This window comes from Drosophila nasuta, chromosome X (genome assembly GCF_023558535.2).
Source record: "Drosophila nasuta strain 15112-1781.00 chromosome X, ASM2355853v1, whole genome shotgun sequence".
Lineage (NCBI taxonomy): Eukaryota > Metazoa > Arthropoda > Insecta > Diptera > Drosophilidae > Drosophila > Drosophila nasuta.
The window spans coordinates 24,040,812-24,058,490 of NC_083459.1; the positions used below are offsets into that span (position 1 = coordinate 24,040,812).

The window sequence follows — 17,679 nt, forward strand, 5'->3', positions numbered from 1 at the left end:
CTTGCGCACAATTAAGCAGGCACAAAAGCTTTACAAAATGCTCAAGCTCACAGACACGCACGCTGAAGTAAAGAAGTTGCCACTCATGTGCATATCCTGGCCAGGATATGTTAGGCTAGCCTCCGCCTCCGTCTCCGTCTCCATCTCCGCTCTCTTCGATCCGCTTCCCGCTCGAAGTTCATTGCCGAAAGTTCTGCACGCTTGTGCACAGAAAGTAGTAGAAAGGATTCGGTTGAACAATCACACAGACAGACAGAAAGACAGGCGGACAAATGGACGAACTTGCCACATGTGGTCCAACAAGGATGTTGCAAATTACAGCTCATAGCATGATTTACTTAATTGCAAACCCCATTTTCGGATTGCAATAAAAAAGCGAGTATGAAATATGTAGTCGATATTATTGTATATTAAAATATATCATAAACTATATTTAGTATTGTATATTGATATACTACTACATTAGAAATATACCACAGATATACCATGAAAATAGTAAAATATACCAAAAACTATATTTAGTATATCGATACTACTACATTTAAAATATACAAATAATATACTAAAATATATCAAAAGCTATATTTAGTATATCGATACTACTACATTCAAATTATACCAGCTATTATTATATGCCCAATTAATATATCAATTATATACTAAAATATATCAAAAGCTGTATTTAGTGTATTAGTATACTACTACATTAAAATATACCACATTGCTGGACAAAATAAAACAACTTATGAGATCTGTATTTAATTTGCATTTTGCAAATTACAGCAAATTACAAAAGGAAAATTAAGCTACAGTCGGTATTATTATATGTCGAATTAATATACCAACAACATACTTAAATATACCGAATATCGATATTCTCCTAAATTCAGAGTATAAAACATACCAGATTAAAATAATTTCTCAAACATTCTTGGCACGATTTACTTAATTGCGAACTCTATTTTCAGATTGAAGAAAAAAAAACAAGTAAAAAAGCTACAGTCTGCCTTTTTTTTGTGCCAAAACAATATACCAAAACATAGCAGAATACCAAAATCTATAATGTAATCTATTTTTTATATATGCTATCCCTGTTGTGTTTTTAAGCTACTTTAAATATATTGTACAGATTCAAAATAAAGAAATAAAAAAACCTACATTAAATATATCGACATATTACATTTAAAACATACCATAAAGTGCAAAATATACCGAATTGTTTGTCAAAATGATATCCATTTTGTAAATTCCAGCTCTTAGCTTGATTTACTGAATGGCAAATTTCGGATTGTAATAAAAAGTGCTTTAGTAGGTATTACTGTATATGAAATTAATATACCAACAAAATACCAAAATACACCAAGAACTATATTTGGTATATCGATATACAAAATATACCAGATTGTTTGTTAATTATTAAACAATTTTTAAAATTTGTATGTGATCACAATCAAATATGGATATCTTTCCAAAGAAAAAAACTGAAGCTAGAGTTCTACACGCGACTTTTCTATATTATATTTTACATTTTTCTGGGCATCGCCAATTACTGATTGTGCTTTTGATTTAATGGCGTCGCATCTCCACCGCCATCACGTCCACTTTTGCTGGCAAATTCGTGAGCCACTTGCCTGAGATCACGTTGCTCCTTGTGACGCATATCGTAGTCCTTGAGACGCTCCGGCGACATGAACTTCAGCAGGCGATAACGCGTGCTCGGTCGATGGCGATTGGCGGCGATGCAAATGCGACGCGACAGCTCGTGACCGAAGCAGGTGCGACGCTGCTGTCCATCGCCATCGGCAATATACGAACGTAATGCTAATCCTAATCGAAATCGAAATCAAGTATATATAAATACACATTAGTTGTAGTTATTGTTGTACAGCAAACTTACCAACTATAAAGACCTTGGCCACCTCTTTGAATGTCGGCTGATCCTTGAGCATTATCACTAAGATTTTGGTAAAATTGTGATGTGTTCTTTTTGCTATGTTAATTGATCAATACTTTGTTATATTATTTATGCCTTTTGGCTACAATTTTGAATGTACAATTTCGTTTCACAAATTGAGAATTGAACTGTGTTTAAAATGAACAATCGATTTTGTTCTAACTCGAAACGTATTTGCTGACTGGCTTTATTGTGCATATTTAGCGAAAGTATAGTTCGTTGCCTGCTACGAAATACGCAACATAAACATATTCAATTGTTTTTCCATTTTCAATGTTTCAAATGTTCGCTCTCTCTCTCTCTCTCTCGTTTACCGCATTTTCCCCGAGCCAAATCAAATTTACAAAATTGTCCACGCACACAGCGGAATTGAAGTAAATTTGCACAATCCACACCAAAATCTCTTTTATTTTTCTATTTTACATTTTTTGTCGTTTCAATTGTGTGGCATGTCGTGTGTGTGTGTATCTGTGTGTTCGTTGCAGGTGGGGCAAGTTCATTTGCAATACTGTGTAAATTCATGAGCACGCCTCACCATCATGATGATGATGATGATGATTATGACAACATGTGTGCTGCATATTTGTTACATATAGTATGTATGTATGTATAGTAGTACTATAAAACTACAAACTCTTTGCAGTGGTGCTCGCTATCTGTTGTCTGTGCGGGTTGGTTGAGTTCAGCTTCGATTCTCGGATAGGGGTTTGGCATTGGCACTTGTGTTTTGCCTATGCGTGCTTTGCGTTGATATGCGAAACTGTTATAAAAATTGTTATACTGTTATACAACATACAGATTGTCCATATGTGTGTGTTTGCACTTCTCTTTTATGCTGGAAGTAAAGCGGAGTGCCTCACATACTGTTGTAATCAACTGTTATACTGTTATACATTATAATAGTTTAATGTTTGCACAGGTTTGCATTTGTTATGCAGATATTAAAAGAGATTGCTGCACGATTGTGAAACTGTTATACAAATTGTTATACGGATATACAACATACGTGTAGATTGTTTGTCCTTTATTTTTTCAGGAAGTGAAACGGAGCGCCTCACATAATGTGTTAAAATCAACTGTTATACTGTTATACACTATAAAAGTTAAATGTGTGCACAGACTGGCATTGCTTTACTTTGCAGTTAGTAAAGCAGATTGGCGCACATACTGTTGTAATCAACTGTTATACAATTTATAACCTAAAATTGTTTGTATAAACTAAAGATACGTATTCAAACAAAACTGCTATACTGTTTAGATTTATACTGTTTATATTATAGTTAATATAAACTGAAATTTTGCGTATTACGTAAATACTTGAACTTAACCTAAACTGTTATACTACATTTCAAAACTGTTATACTCTGTTGAAAAACAGTTGTTTATTAAATTTTTTCTATTTAATAAAGTGCACACAGATTGTAGAGCAACGTAGCATCGTTGTTCTCGTTCCCCGTATATTCCCTTCTTATTTTTTTGTTCTCAAACATTTGCAAATTATTGCTGTTGCTATAGTCAACCAGCAGCTGAGGGTAGCGAGCATCAGCTCGCCATCACCAGCGTCACTAGACACTCACAATGTGGAGAAGGAGAAGAAGCCGTTCACTTCGTTATATGCAATTACCCACCCACATGCAGTGATTGTCCACTTTGGCATACTCGAACATTAATATCAACACCCACTTTGCGAAATGCCTGAAATGTCCATTGAACCGCAGCCCACAGAACCGCCCAATAAACAGGCAGTAAAGCCTGGAACCCTGAAGCCCAAACCCTAGAGCAATAGATAGATAGAGAGAGCGAGAGAGAGAGCGAGACAGCTTCACAATGTTGCTATCTATCGGTTAGGAGGAGCTGAACTGGCCTTTCCAGCTTTTATGCTTCGGTCATATGCATGGCATGCAAATCGATTGATGTTGATTAGCATAAATTGTCTGGACCGCATTGTGCAATGAATAATTTTGGTTGTGCCGACACATGTGCACCTCCCCCTCTCCTCTGCTCTGCTCTCTGCGCTCTATCTCTAATCCAGTGTATCCCTTTCCCTCTACTGTAGCTTGCATTGTGTATGCTACTTTCTGGCATAATGCAATTTTGTTTTGCTTAATTTGATAGGCGCTGTCAGTGGCCAGTTGAAAGTTGCCTCGTTGCTCGTTGCCGCCCTTTGCCTTCACCCGATTGCCATTTGCTGCGTTGACACTTTGACAGTGCTCCCGTTACAGACATGACAGGCCGCTCTCCCTAGGCATAGACAAGTGTGGAGGTACTAAGGAGAGAAAGCGGCACGATATGCGTACAATTCACCCAAAGCATCAAATGTTGCAAAAATACATTGGATTTTTGATTGCTAAAATATAGACTTGAGAAATTACTCGAAGTTGCCAAGCGAATTTATTTACTTTGAAACACTAGGTATGCTGTATAACAGTTGTTATACAATTCAAAACTGTTATACATGTGTTAGGAAAACTATGTCAAAAAAATATAGCAAAAACTATATTTAGTAGATCGCCTAACATTATACTAACTTCAGGCTGAAGTGATAAAAAATTTTTTATTTTAAGTTTAATACTGTGGTAATTAAAAATAAAATACTATATTTTTCTAAACCAGCTAATCAAACTAAAAATTTAAATTCAAATTATAAAGTTATCTGAGTTTTTTCTTTGAAAATTTTTTGAATGAAAAAAAAAAAATAAATAAATAAGTGTCATATCTTTTATTCGTATTGAATTGACTGTTATACAGGCAAATCTAAATATTATTTGGATAACTTTACTAACTGTTATACACGTGAAGTTATGCAAGCAAAACTAAATATTATTTGAATAACTTTATTAACTGTTATACAAGTTAAATTATACACACAAAACTAAATATTATTCGAATGACTTTGCTAACTGTTATACAAGGCAAGTAATACATGTACTTGTAAATATTATTTCGATAACTTTACTAACTGTAATACAAGTCAAGTTATACAGACAAATCTAAATACTATTTGGATAACTGTTATACAAGACAATAGACTGCACTACATAATTTTACTGTTATGCATACTCCTCAACAAGATTATTTACATTTAAACACATTTTATGTGCTTGTACTTTGCATATTTGGCATTAATGAAATTGTTATACAAACTGTAATACGACGCCCACACTCGACAAGATAACGAGCCATGTGGCGCACAAGTTTCGTTTGTGGCAACTTTAAGCAGCAAAACTTTTCATATAACATGCGAATTTCTGTACGCAAACACACACACACAGACACATAGAAGAGAGCAACTAAACATCAATAATACTCACGCCCCACGGCGAAATCTTATCAAACTGACATCATTTTCATTATGTTTTGCACTTGCACAGCTTAGACTAATGTATGCCAGTGGCTGTGAGGCGATGTTTTTCTCTTTTGCTTTGCCCCCCCGATGTGCCGTCATATTATAGGCAATACAGTACAAAATGAAATCTGTTTCGAGAGGCACGCGATACGCATTACACACATATGTGGCCGACACTCTAATCTGGCCGCCAATAACTGCAAATTAGATTAGTAACGCATATAGTCAGGGTGTCTGACCATTTCCCTCTATTCTTTCTCTACTTATTCGTGGTGCACGCAACTTTTTGTTGTTGCGTGCTGTCCATTGATAAATCTGAAGGAGCAATAACAAAAACAAAAACAACTACAACTACAACAAATCGACACTCCAAGTGCAATCCCTGGATAGCTATAGCTTGGGAGTCCATTCACATTGTACGGCTGCTGGGATGAAACTACGATATACATTCCAACATAACATAAAAATTATAGAAAGTTTTTCGCTTTGAGCTCGTATTATTATTTTTGTGCTGCAGCTTCACTTTCAACTCGTAAAACTGCGACCCAGAGGCGTCGTCAATTGTGGTTACTCAAAGGGCTCGAGATTGCTGAGTACTGTGGAAGACTTATTTATTTATTTAAAAAGGTTAACTATAATTGAAATTAAAACTAACACTATTGATTAAGCAATGGCTGCAAGGTCTTCAGCTTGTGAAAGACTTAAATTGTTTAATTTAAATAAAACGAATTAAAAAGTTTGAAAACAACATTTTTTTTTGGAGTTGATAGTTTCTGAAAATAAGAATTAGTAATATAAATATTCATTCATTAATTTTAGTTTTGGAATTTATATTGAAACATGTTTTCAAGAAATGGAATATTCGATTTTCTTAGAATATATTGATCTTTAAACATATTAAGTCAATACAATCTTATGTAAATAAGTTGTTGCTGAATTTTCATTACTTATTCATAACATTTCATACTCAAATTGATATTTTATGATTTAAATTTGTACGATTCAATGTTTTCTTCGACAACAATTTGCCACACTCACAGCTACAGTGGAGTATACTCGACTGTAAGATACCCGCAGTGCGATATTCATTTTAAATATACCAAATTAGTGTAGCTCAAAACTACTAGAAATATACCAAAGGCTATTTGAGGTATATTTTCGCAATGCGGTGTCAATTTTAAAATATATCAAATTAATATACATATATCAAAAATACTCAAAATATAACAAAGGCTATTTTAGGTATATTGATAGAACACTACATTCAGAATATACCATAAAGCGTATATACCAAATAGTTAGACAAAGCAAAAAAGACACATATGTATTTGGCCATACTAAAGTTTGTCTTTACTAACTTTCACAATTTTTATCTTCTGCCTGTTACATAAAATTCCTGGAGGTACAAAGCTACAACAAGGAAGAAATATAACAATGTGATCAGATTTTATTTATGGTTTATCTCTTTGGGATATTGAAAACTAAGACATAATGCTTAATATTTTCTTTCACAACAGTTTCTTCTTCATTTGTGGTAAATCTTGTTGGGATATTGAAAACTAATGCATTTCCATTCTTTAAAGAGCAAAGTATTGCTTAAATGTGAAATAGTTAATTGCTTAAGAAAATAAAGAATATAAATGTTGAATAGAACTAGCGACGCTTTCAAATACAAACAAAAGCAATGAATTTCTTTTATTTGGTCCCTTTGAAAGCGACGCCACTGTGGGGCAATTTGGACGTCAGAAATTGCGACGCTTCGGCGATGGGGCATTAAAAGGCTGATGTCAGCGTCGCCAACGTCAAAGCGACGCCATTGTATGCGAGTGTGTGTGTGTGTGCCACGCCCCCGCCTCCGTGGTGAACAAAGGCGGAGGCCATACGCCAGTTATTGACCAGGAGGAACGGCGCTACGACTCCGGCACTTATACGCTTCAATGGCAGTCAGAGACGGAGACGAAAACGGAGTCAGAGACGGAATCGGAGTAGGAAGTGGGAATGGGACACGTTTGCCGAGCTAAACGTAAAATAAATTATATTTCTTGCGTTACATCATGGCCAAGATGCTCGATGCTTCTTGCCTGATTGCATGCCATAATTCTTGGCTTACAAAGCTGAGCGGAAGACGGGTGACGGACGACGAACGGCGGTGGCTAAAATCCCATAAAAGTTTTGCTTTAATCGCGAACGGTCGACGGTCGACGTGTGGGACATTTAGAGTTGGCAGTTGGAGAGAGAGAGAGAGGGGCGAAAGCCTTTGAGCTGGTTTTAATTGTTACTAGACACATTTGGAGCTTAGCCTAATCACTTGCGCCAGATTAGGCAAACTTGCTGCTGCTGCTGATGCTCTTAAGGGGAGCAACTGTGACGGAGAGGGAGTCAAGTGCTGAAATGTGTTGGCCTGGCCAACAGTGTCAGTCATAATTAAACATAGACGAGAGCAACGGAACGCAACGCAACCGAACGCAATGCGCTCAGCCAAATAATATCAGGCAAATGGAAATGAAAATGGAAAATGGAATGGAAATGAAACAAAAGTTTTTGGCCCTGTCAACAAGCTGAAGCTGAAGCGCGAAAAGTTGCTAATCAACTTGGACAGCTGCACAGCACAGCACAGCACAGCACAGTAAATGGGAGTGCTGCTGCTTGTTGCCAGGGGCACCAAAACCGTTTGTCCAGATGTCCACCTCACAAAAAAAAAAAAGAAAACAGTGGACACTGCTAGCAATATCGCTAATTAAAATCTAAACGGGCAAGGCGCTTAAGCTCAAAGCGATAGGAAATATCCTGTATTTAGTGTTTACTAATTCAATATTTAGTGTTTAGTATTTCAATATTTCACCATTTAGTATTTAATATGTCAGCATTAAGTATTTAATATTTTAATATTTCAGTTTTATGTATAAAGTAATTCAGTATTTTATTATTTAGTATTTCAGTATTTAGTGATTCTTATTTCTGAACTCCAGCATTTAGTATTTTTATTTTGAATGTAGTTTTTCAGTATTTAAGTCTTTCAGTATTTAGTAATCATTATTTAGTATTTTAGTATTTAGTGATTAATATTTCTGAATGTCAGTATTTAGTATTTTTATTTTGAATTTAGTTTTTCAGTATTTAAGTCTTTCAGTATTTAGTAACTATTATTAAGTATTGAATATTTAGTATTTCGTTTTTTAGTATTTCAGTATTTAAGTGTTTAGTATTTCAGTATTTAGTGATGAACCTTTTGTATTTCAGTATTTTGTATTTCAGTTTTTAGTATTTCAATATTTCACCATTTAGTATTTAATATGTCAGCATTAAGTATTTAATATATCAATATTTCAGTATTTTGTATAAATAATTTAGTATTATTTTATTTAGTATTTTAGTATTTAGTGATTAATATTTCTGAATTTACGTATTTAGTATTTCTATTTTGTATTTAGTATTTCAGTATTTAAGTCTTTCAATATTTAGTAATTATTATTTAGTATTTAGTATTGAATATTTAGTATTTAGTTTTTCAGTATTTCAGTCTTTCAGTAATTTAAGTGTTTAGTATTTCTGTATTTTAGTATTTAATGTTTCAGTATTTAGTATTTTAATACTTCAGTATTTAACATTTAGTGATTAATATTTTTGTATTTTAGTATTTAGTATTTCAGTATTTCAGTGTTTCAGTGTTTAGTATTTCAGTATTTCAATATTTCAGTATTTAGTATCTTAGTATCTTAGTATCTTAGCATCTTAATATCTTAATGTCTTAGTATATTAGTATTCTAGTATCTTAGTATATTAATATTTCAGTATTTAGTATTTATTGATCATGTCCTTCATATTGCAATTTCCAGGGTATCACAAAGCTATCAATAAGCTTCAATTTGCAAATTTGAAAAAATATATGTATATACATATATCAATTAAAAGTTAGTCAAAGTGCCCACTGTGCGACAGTTGGTCGACAGTTTGGATTTGTATTGTATCTCAGATACAATTAGCGACGGGACAATAGGAGAGAAAGAGATTACGAGGGGGTGGAGAGAGAGAGAGGGGGAGGAAAGTTAGCAGTGCGTCTCTTATGACCCTACAATTATGGGGGGTGCAGTTGCAGCAGCAGCAGTTATGCAACTCAATTTGATATGCTATAGCTGTATCTGTATCTGTATCTGTTAGATAAATGCGCTGGCACTCAAACTGATTTCAATCAGACTGCGGCTGTGGTTATTGTGTTATGGCGTCGTCCGTTCAAAACTCACTGCTATCGAAATTTCCGTGTGACACGTGCCAGACACAACAACAACAAGCAACAAGACCATAACAACAATGACGAGGCAGCGTTCCCCAAACATTGAGAGATCTTTCTCTCTCTTTCATATATCTATGTAGCTGTATCTGTATCTGCATCTGTAGCTGTCGCGCCCTCGCATCACTTTATGCAAATTTTGCGAGTCTGAGATTCTTTGTCGAGTCGTTGAGTCGTTGCCCGCATTTGTAGTCGTAGTTTATTACCCAAACAGCCCCCAAAACAATTTACCCTCTGCTCTTGCAACGCGACTTTAACTACCAATCGATATCATTCCTGCCTCTGTCACAGTCCTGACCATTTAACTGTCTCTCCGTCTGTCTGTATGTCTGTCTGTCTGTCCGTCTGTTGGTCTGTTGTGGCTTGCCAAACGAAATGGAAACCGCATTGTTGCCTTTGCTTTCGTTCTGCTGGAAATGCCAGCAGTCACTTCAAGTGTCTCAGTGACAGCTTCAAAATAATCCCGAATTTCAACAGTGAGCACACAATTTTACTGCAAAATCCTCGAATGTCATAATTCAAACTGAACAACTTTATTTACTTGCCGCCGTAAATGACTTTCACTTTAAAGTGAAAGATTTTAGGAATATTTACAACGCTTTGCATACTTAATTTAGTATTCTATCTATAACTTTAAAGTGAATAGTTTTTGTTTACTTATATTTCGAAGTTTTTAGGAATATTTACAACGCTTTGCATACTTTATTTAGTACTTTATATCTTTAAAGTGTATACTTAGCTTTAAAAGATTTAAGGAATATATTTGTACTCCATTTGATCTAGTATTCTATAAAGTCGAGCTGTCATATAGCAATGCCTCATTTTCATTTTCAATTCGGCTAACAAACTATCTAACTTCGATCTCTGACTCTTGGTGTCCTGCTTTTGGGGGCTCCTCTAAGATGCGACAGAATAATCCAAATCAGGCGCCAAGGCGTAAACTTATTCCCCATCTATTCACCAACATACTGAATGTGATTGCCGAATCGGATCGGCCTTTGACCCAGCATGAGATCGTCGAGGCCGTTTCCGAGCGTCTGGAGCGCTCTGATGAGGAGCTAAAACGCCAGATAACTGTCAATCTGCACGATGCCATCATCTATGGCTATCTGAAAGTACGCAATTATCGCTACTCAATCGTCCCGAGTCATTCGGAGCCAAATGAGCAGCGTGAGCCGCAAGAGCAAGGAAGCTCAACGCATCAAAATGTGGACAGTTGGCAGGAGAAAACCATTTGACATCGACGACAGAGCGAAATTTCTAGTAGCAAACTAAATAAATAGGCAACAAAAAAAATCTTGAAAAAGCTGTTTTAAATCGAACTTTTATTTATACCCGCTACCCATAGTAGAAGGTAGTATTATAACTTTGGATGATATATTTTGTATTCTACTTTGAATATATATATATATATATATATATATATATAAGGTCTTTTTACTATTATTTTTTACTATTTGATGTAGTATTTAATGTAGTACTATATCGATTTATCAAATATAACCTTCGGTATATTTTCATATTTTTTCGGTACATTATTTCGTATATTTTGCACTTTATGAGACATTTTGCATGGTTATCGGCACATTTTAGTAGTTTTTCAGTATATTAATTTGTATTTTTTGAATGAAGTATTACATCGATATATCAAATACGTCCCTCGGTATATTTTAACATTTTTCGGTATGTAATTTGGTATATTTTGTACTTTATGACATATTATATTAATCTGTCTAATATGATATTCGGTATATTTTAGTATTTTTGGTATATTATTTGGTATATTTTACACTCTATATCATATTTTGATAGTATTACTATATCGATTCATAAAATTTGGCCTTCGACACATTTCAGTATTTTTGCGGTATATTATTTAGTATATTTTATATGAAGTTCTATATAGATATATATTAAATACAACCCTTGATGTATTCTCGGTATAATTTTTGGTATACTTTTTGCTCTATGGTATATTTTGAATGTGGTACTATATCAATTCAGTATATTTAACCTTTGGTATATTATGCGGTATATTGTGTGTCCTATGGTATATTTTGAATGAAATAGAATATGATATAATATATATTTGTTCGGTATATTATTAGGTAAAGTCTCAGAACATGGTCTTATTGACTATAGCTTTCTTACTTGTTTAATTGATTAACTTAGATCGTTGGCAAAATACAAATAAAAGACAGCGTCAATTACAAGTTGCATCGAACTACAATTTTTTATTTTACACGATGGGTTTGCCACAATTGGAATGTCTTTAAAAATAATAACTTAAATTTCAGAGCAATACTCTAAACGTCTCTCGGCGGCGGCAGCGCAGCTGTCTTCTATATATGATAGTCATATTGTATGTTAAGTAGTGTGGTATATCATACGTGGAGTGATTTCGTCTATATAAATATATATGTATGTTCCATTCGTTGGACTCATCGATCTCTAAGGGGAGGGGGCAGACAAGAGATTGAAACGCACGTGAAAAAAAAATATGTCAACAAGTATTGAACTTCTTCAGAGTCAGCAGAGTGAGATTTGAGAGAGTGAGAGCAAAAGTGAGCAACTAAGAAGCAACATAGCAGCTTAGTTGTCTCTGATCTGCTCTCTGCACACTCTTCGTCATCGTCATCGTCATCGTCTAGCGTATGCGCCATGAGAGCGGCTCCTTTTCGAGCTCCTTGGCCCGCTTGGCCGCCTCCTGGTTGCGTTTCATGATCTCCTTTTGCTCCTGCTCCGAGAGTAGCGTATAATAGTTGCCATCCTTGCGCAAATATCCATTGACAACGGCGCCGTGCAACGTGTGCGGAATGTGACGCTTCAGTTCCACCGGCAAACGTTGCAAGCGATTCGATAGCATGCCAATTATTTCGGGATAGCTAACCGAACGATTCAGTTCACGCATCAGTTTCAAAACCGTTTGAAATAGATCCGGCAACTGTTGACGACGTCCGCTCTGACGTTCGGTCAGATTACGCGAATTATGCTGCGATGGCAATTGTGGTTGCGATTGACTTGGCATGATCTGTGGATGCTGCTGTTGATGATGTTGCTCTTGCTGCTGCTGATGTTGATGATGTTGCTGATGTTGCTGTTGATAGGTCACACGTCTAGAGGATAGACCAAGAGCTGTATTTGTGGCAGCTCTGGCGCTAGCTGGCGTAAAACTTGGCGCTCGTACATTCAATTGATGCGATCGTGTCGATGGCATATCGAAATTTCCTGCTGCCGACGACCAAATGTTGCTGCTGGCCAACTGTTGTGGTTGCTGCTGCTGTTGTTGATCCTCTGGCTGCTGTTGCTGTAGACTCCAGCTGGACCAGGAGCGCATATTGTTCACACTCAAATTGCCATGGCTTGGATAATCGGCAAAGTGTCGGCAAAATATCGACATGTTGTTGCCATTGCCATCATTGTGGTCGCCATGTCCAAAGCCCAGCCCATGGTGCGTATGAGTGTTGTGCTGCTGCTGCTGCTGCTGCTGTTGTTGATTGCTGTGACGATTGCCAGCATTGCGAGTAATGTTGCGTTCCATATGCCCTGACGCCATGTGCATGACGCCGTTGGCTTTGCGGCCGTATTGAGCTTTCTTAACAGATGTTGCTTTGCTTTTTTGTTGCTCTCGATGTTGTTGCTGCTTCACTGAACACGTCTTATGTTGCGTCTGCTGCTGGGCCGTAATACCTGAATTTAAAAACGATTTATCCATTGATTTTGATACCTTCGTCAGTTTACTTTCTACTCTAGTTTTACAATTTGTATTTTTGGTTTTGGTCTTATTTTGTTTATGTTTTTTTTTTTTTTGGTTATGTGCGCAAGAATTGTAAACTCAATTTTGTTTAGTTATTAATTTGATATAAATCTTTTTCTTTTTGTTGTGTTCAGTGTGTGTTTTTTTGCATGTGTTAGCCAAAATGTACAAATTTTGTGTTGTCTGGTCTGTTGTCAAGTGTAGCTAGTCTGAGTTGCTGACTGAATAACAATTGCTTCACTCACCTCGATCACTTATTCGACAATATGCAGCTGACTTACTAGATTCAAACAATTCTTTTATCTCCTCTTCCGCTCTCTCTCTCTCTCTCTCTCTATCTTCAGCAGCCTTCTCTTTCGATTACGCTTCTTGTGAGAAGCAGAAAGCTGTTCATCTGTCCTGATTAATCGATCTATGTGTATTTAGCTGTGGATAGTGAAACGTATAAAAATATCAGTAATAACATTGAATTCGAATATATTCTATCTTCTACCAATGAAAATGTTCTTTTTTAAGCCTTCAATGTTAAAATATACTCAATATATACCGATAATATACTAGAAATATACCAAAACCATATCTAATATACCAACAAAATACTAGAATTATATTAAAAAATATATCTGATATATGCTTATAATATACTAGAAATATGCCGAATCTATATCTAATATATACCCACAAAATATTGTCAAAATCTATTCAATATATACTGATAAAATTCTAGAAATATACCAAAACACTTAAGTGCTAAAACGTCATACTACTTTAAGCTAATTATACCATTAAGAATAGAGAAAATATACTCAATATATACCAACAAAATACTATAATTATATTAATATATCTAACATATCGGAAAAATACTAGAATTATACCAAAAATATACCTAATATACAAACAAAATACTAGAAATATGCTAAATCTATATATAATATACCAAAATACCAGAATGATATCAAAAATATATTTAATATATACTAGACAAGTACGAGAAATATGCCAAAATTATATCTAACATATACCACCAATATACTATAAATATACCGAAATTGAAAAGCGTGAAGACAGTATTATTGACAAAATATATCGAATATATAAAATTTTATATATATACCGAAATACTTATTTGGTATAACGACATACTACTTCAAGGTAAAAATATCATAGAGAACAAAATAAACTAGATTGTTAAACTTGAAAGACTTTCACCACTACTTAAATCAATATATACCAACAAAATACTATAAATATACCAAAACTGAATAGTTCGAAAGTGATATTATTGTAAATCGAATATATACCAACAAAATGAAAAATCCACAAAAATTTCGACATACTACAGCACGCTAAATATACCATAAAGAACAAAAGACTCCAGATTGTTGCATAATTCGATGTATCAGATACAAAATTGGCAATTTAAGAAGGCAAGAAGAATTCATGCTTGGAACCCTTCTTACCCGTTTTTTTAATTCGATGATAACCCCAACAATAAATCTGTTTATATTACTAACCAGTGTGACCGCAGGCACATTGAAACCCAAAATTCATTTATGAAACAATAATGCTCCACAACATTATGCTCTAAATAAATAAAAAGCGACGTCAGAACAGAGGGGAACAGAGCCCCAAAGCTGTTCGTGATTCGTGATGAGGTGCGAACCAAATCATTGAAATTGAAATTGCGTGACTTATGAGTGTGCTGTAAGTGCCCCGAGGGTTAAAGGCAACACAACGAATACTTACGAAGGGTTGCCACCCCATGCGTATGCGAGGGTTGCCTCGCAATACTTACTGTTCTTTTTAGTTTTTCGTTTTCGTTTTTATTTTAGTTTTGAGTATACTCTTCTATGGTCTTTTTGTTTTCTGTACCGCCGAAATCAAGCGTTGTGCTCTACATAAATCTTTATGAAATATCACTTTTGTCTGCAAACCAAATCAAACAAAACTAAACAATTTTATAAGAAATTCGTTGAATTCTGTTTACTTCGACACAACTCGAAATGACAGAAGACATCTAGAGCAAGGCCATACAAATTGTAAAGCCCTTATTAAATTCAACTATCGTTGAAATTAAAAAAAAAAATATCACATCTTTGATTTTTAGCATAGTTCATTTGGCATAGTTGTAAAATTCCAATAGAATTTTAAAGCCACCTTCAGACCAGCACATTTTGCGAGATGGAAATAGAGTTTAGCATTAATAGCTTTTTGCTCTCACAGCATTTGATTATATTTACCCATTTTCAAAAGAAAGACAAGAAGCTCCCTTTCAGTCGACATTAACAATATTTGCAGCTTGATCAAACTTTAAATTCCATAACCTTTTGTCCTTACACAATGTGGTTGGTCACACTACGCCACAGAAAAGCACTAAAAAATACCATATGAAATAAACGTATATAAGCACATATAGATTCGCTTTTTCTTATTATAAATCACGACTACAATTTGGGATTTTAAATTACAAGTTCGAAATGAAATATATATTATACGCCAACGATTATAATCTATATTGGAAATTTAGTTTCGAAATTTTCATTTTCTGGAATCATAAAGCGACAGAACTCAAGTGATGGATATAAATACTATATTCACAATTATGAAATGATGCTTTTTTGCTTTATGAGATTATTGTAAATTGTGTCTTTTTGGGTCTGACAAATATTGTCATTTTTCTCCACTTATATCTTTGTAACCTTGATCTACCTAAGGCAAGCTTAGGTTGTTCAATTTGTCGCACGTTACTTAAAAAGAGAAAAAGAAAGAGAGATCGTAAAAGCAGCTGCAATCAAAATGAGAAAACAGCCAGAGGGACATTTAAGAGATACAATGCGAGATGCACATGAAGTTGTAGATACTATGGAAGATATATGTATCTACATATATAGACTGAGGCAAGCGTTAACTTAAGTTGCAAGTGCAGTGACTTCCCTTGTGCAGCATGTGTGTGTGTGCGTGTTTGTGTGCGTATCCTTAGAGTCCTTAAATAGCAGTTGGCGCGCGACAATCGCCCCTCAATCCCAATCTCATTCTCAATCTCAATGTCTCCCTCTCAAATGACGCCAATAATAGCAAGACACTGAGGGAGTAGAAACCGAATGCTGCAAGTTATGCTGCAACGTGTTGTGCGTGTGGCACGTTCGGGTATTTGTGTGTGCATTAAGTGGATTTGCGGCTGGCGCCCAAAGCTGACACCAAATCAAACACAGAGAACACACTGAGAACTAACTGACCGCCTGCTACGATAAATTCTACACCCCAGAGTGCGAGATGCGAAATGCGAAATGCAAAAGGAAGGAAACGAGCAGATGAGGTCGTCTTAACTAGTCACCAAAGCAGGCAGCAAACCACAGGCTTGAGGCTCTCAAATGTGGCACAAACATATGCAGCACAACCAAAGACACAGTTAATGTCAGTTACAAGTCGTAGTCTTCGTATTCAACTTGTATTTCAATTAGTTCATTTAGTTGCCAGCCCAACAAATTCCAGCAACAACTATCAACTGCCTTTGGCATTCGCATTAGCCTTTGCTTCTGCCGCCTGCCTATCAATAGCTTAAGTTATTAACCATGGATTGCATTAATTATTGCAAATTTATGTGAATATGACAGAGCAGAAATTGTACAATACAAAAATACTTGCTTACATTCGGTATTAAAATGTAATACTGAAAACATGTTTTAATATCCCTTACCTGTAGGTTGGGATGGTATGATTATAATATTGTTATAATTATTATATTATAAAACTATTAGTTTTCTGCCAATCTGTCTGTTCATATGACTATCTACAAGCGTTACAGCAAAAGTTATGTTAACAGCAATTGTTATATTAATATACCGAATATAAATTTCGGTAGGGTTCGGTATAATCCAGTATATTTTACTATTTTTCAGTATTTTTTGGGTATACTATTTTTGTAGCTAAAATTTAGTTGAGCTATAGTTTTATCAATATTTCTATTATTATATTTCTGTTGCAACTTAAATTCAGCTAAGCTATAGTTTTTGAGAGCAATTTAGTATATTTTAGTATATTTATGCATGTTTCAGTTTTTTGGGTATTCGATTATGTTGTAGCTTAAATTTAGTAGAGATATAATTTTTGACACCAAATCTTATATCAGTGTATTTTAGTATATTTTTGGTATATTATTAGAAAATGTTAGGACTTAAAATCTGTAGAGCTATTTTTATCAATAATACAATATTTCTTATAAACATATCAGTATTTTTATACCCGCTACCCGTAGGGTAGAAGGGTATTATAACTTTGTGCCGGCAGGAAATGTATGTAAAAGGCTGAAGGAAGCATCTCCGACCCTATAA

The 17,679-nt window shown here is 34.9% G+C and overlaps 3 protein-coding genes across 4 annotated transcripts; 1 reads left to right on the forward strand and 2 right to left on the reverse strand.

Annotated features, from left to right (window-relative positions):
• Positions 1 to 1,347: 1,347 nt before the first annotated feature.
• LOC132796017 (uncharacterized) lies at positions 1,348 to 2,148 on the reverse strand. The gene is made up of 2 exons (XM_060807027.1): positions 1,898 to 2,148; positions 1,348 to 1,827 (listed from the first exon to the last, which is right to left on the reverse strand). The coding sequence occupies exons 1-2, from the start codon at positions 1,947 to 1,949 to the stop codon at positions 1,547 to 1,549; spliced, it is 333 nt and encodes a 110-aa protein (XP_060663010.1). The 5' UTR covers positions 1,950 to 2,148; the 3' UTR covers positions 1,348 to 1,546.
• Positions 2,149 to 10,390: 8,242 nt separating this feature from the next.
• On the forward strand, positions 10,391 to 10,890 carry LOC132796258 (uncharacterized). Its single transcript, XM_060807357.1, has one exon. The coding sequence runs from the start codon at positions 10,491 to 10,493 to the stop codon at positions 10,824 to 10,826; it is 336 nt and encodes a 111-aa protein (XP_060663340.1). The 5' UTR covers positions 10,391 to 10,490; the 3' UTR covers positions 10,827 to 10,890.
• A 911-nt stretch (positions 10,891 to 11,801) lies between these two features.
• LOC132796692 (general transcriptional corepressor trfA) lies at positions 11,802 to 15,353 on the reverse strand. Of its 2 annotated transcripts, none has more exons than XM_060807947.1 (3): positions 15,144 to 15,353; positions 13,627 to 13,771; positions 11,802 to 13,278 (listed from the first exon to the last, which is right to left on the reverse strand). In XM_060807947.1, exon 3 carries the CDS (start codon positions 13,148 to 13,150, stop codon positions 12,236 to 12,238), a length of 915 nt encoding a protein of 304 aa, XP_060663930.1. In that variant the 5' UTR covers positions 13,151 to 13,278; positions 13,627 to 13,771; positions 15,144 to 15,353; the 3' UTR covers positions 11,802 to 12,235. The 2 variants fall into 2 exon arrangements, with proteins under 2 accessions (XP_060663930.1, XP_060663929.1); XM_060807946.1 differs by having other exon boundaries at positions 13,591 to 13,771.
• Between the last annotated feature and the right edge of the window lie 2,326 nt (positions 15,354 to 17,679).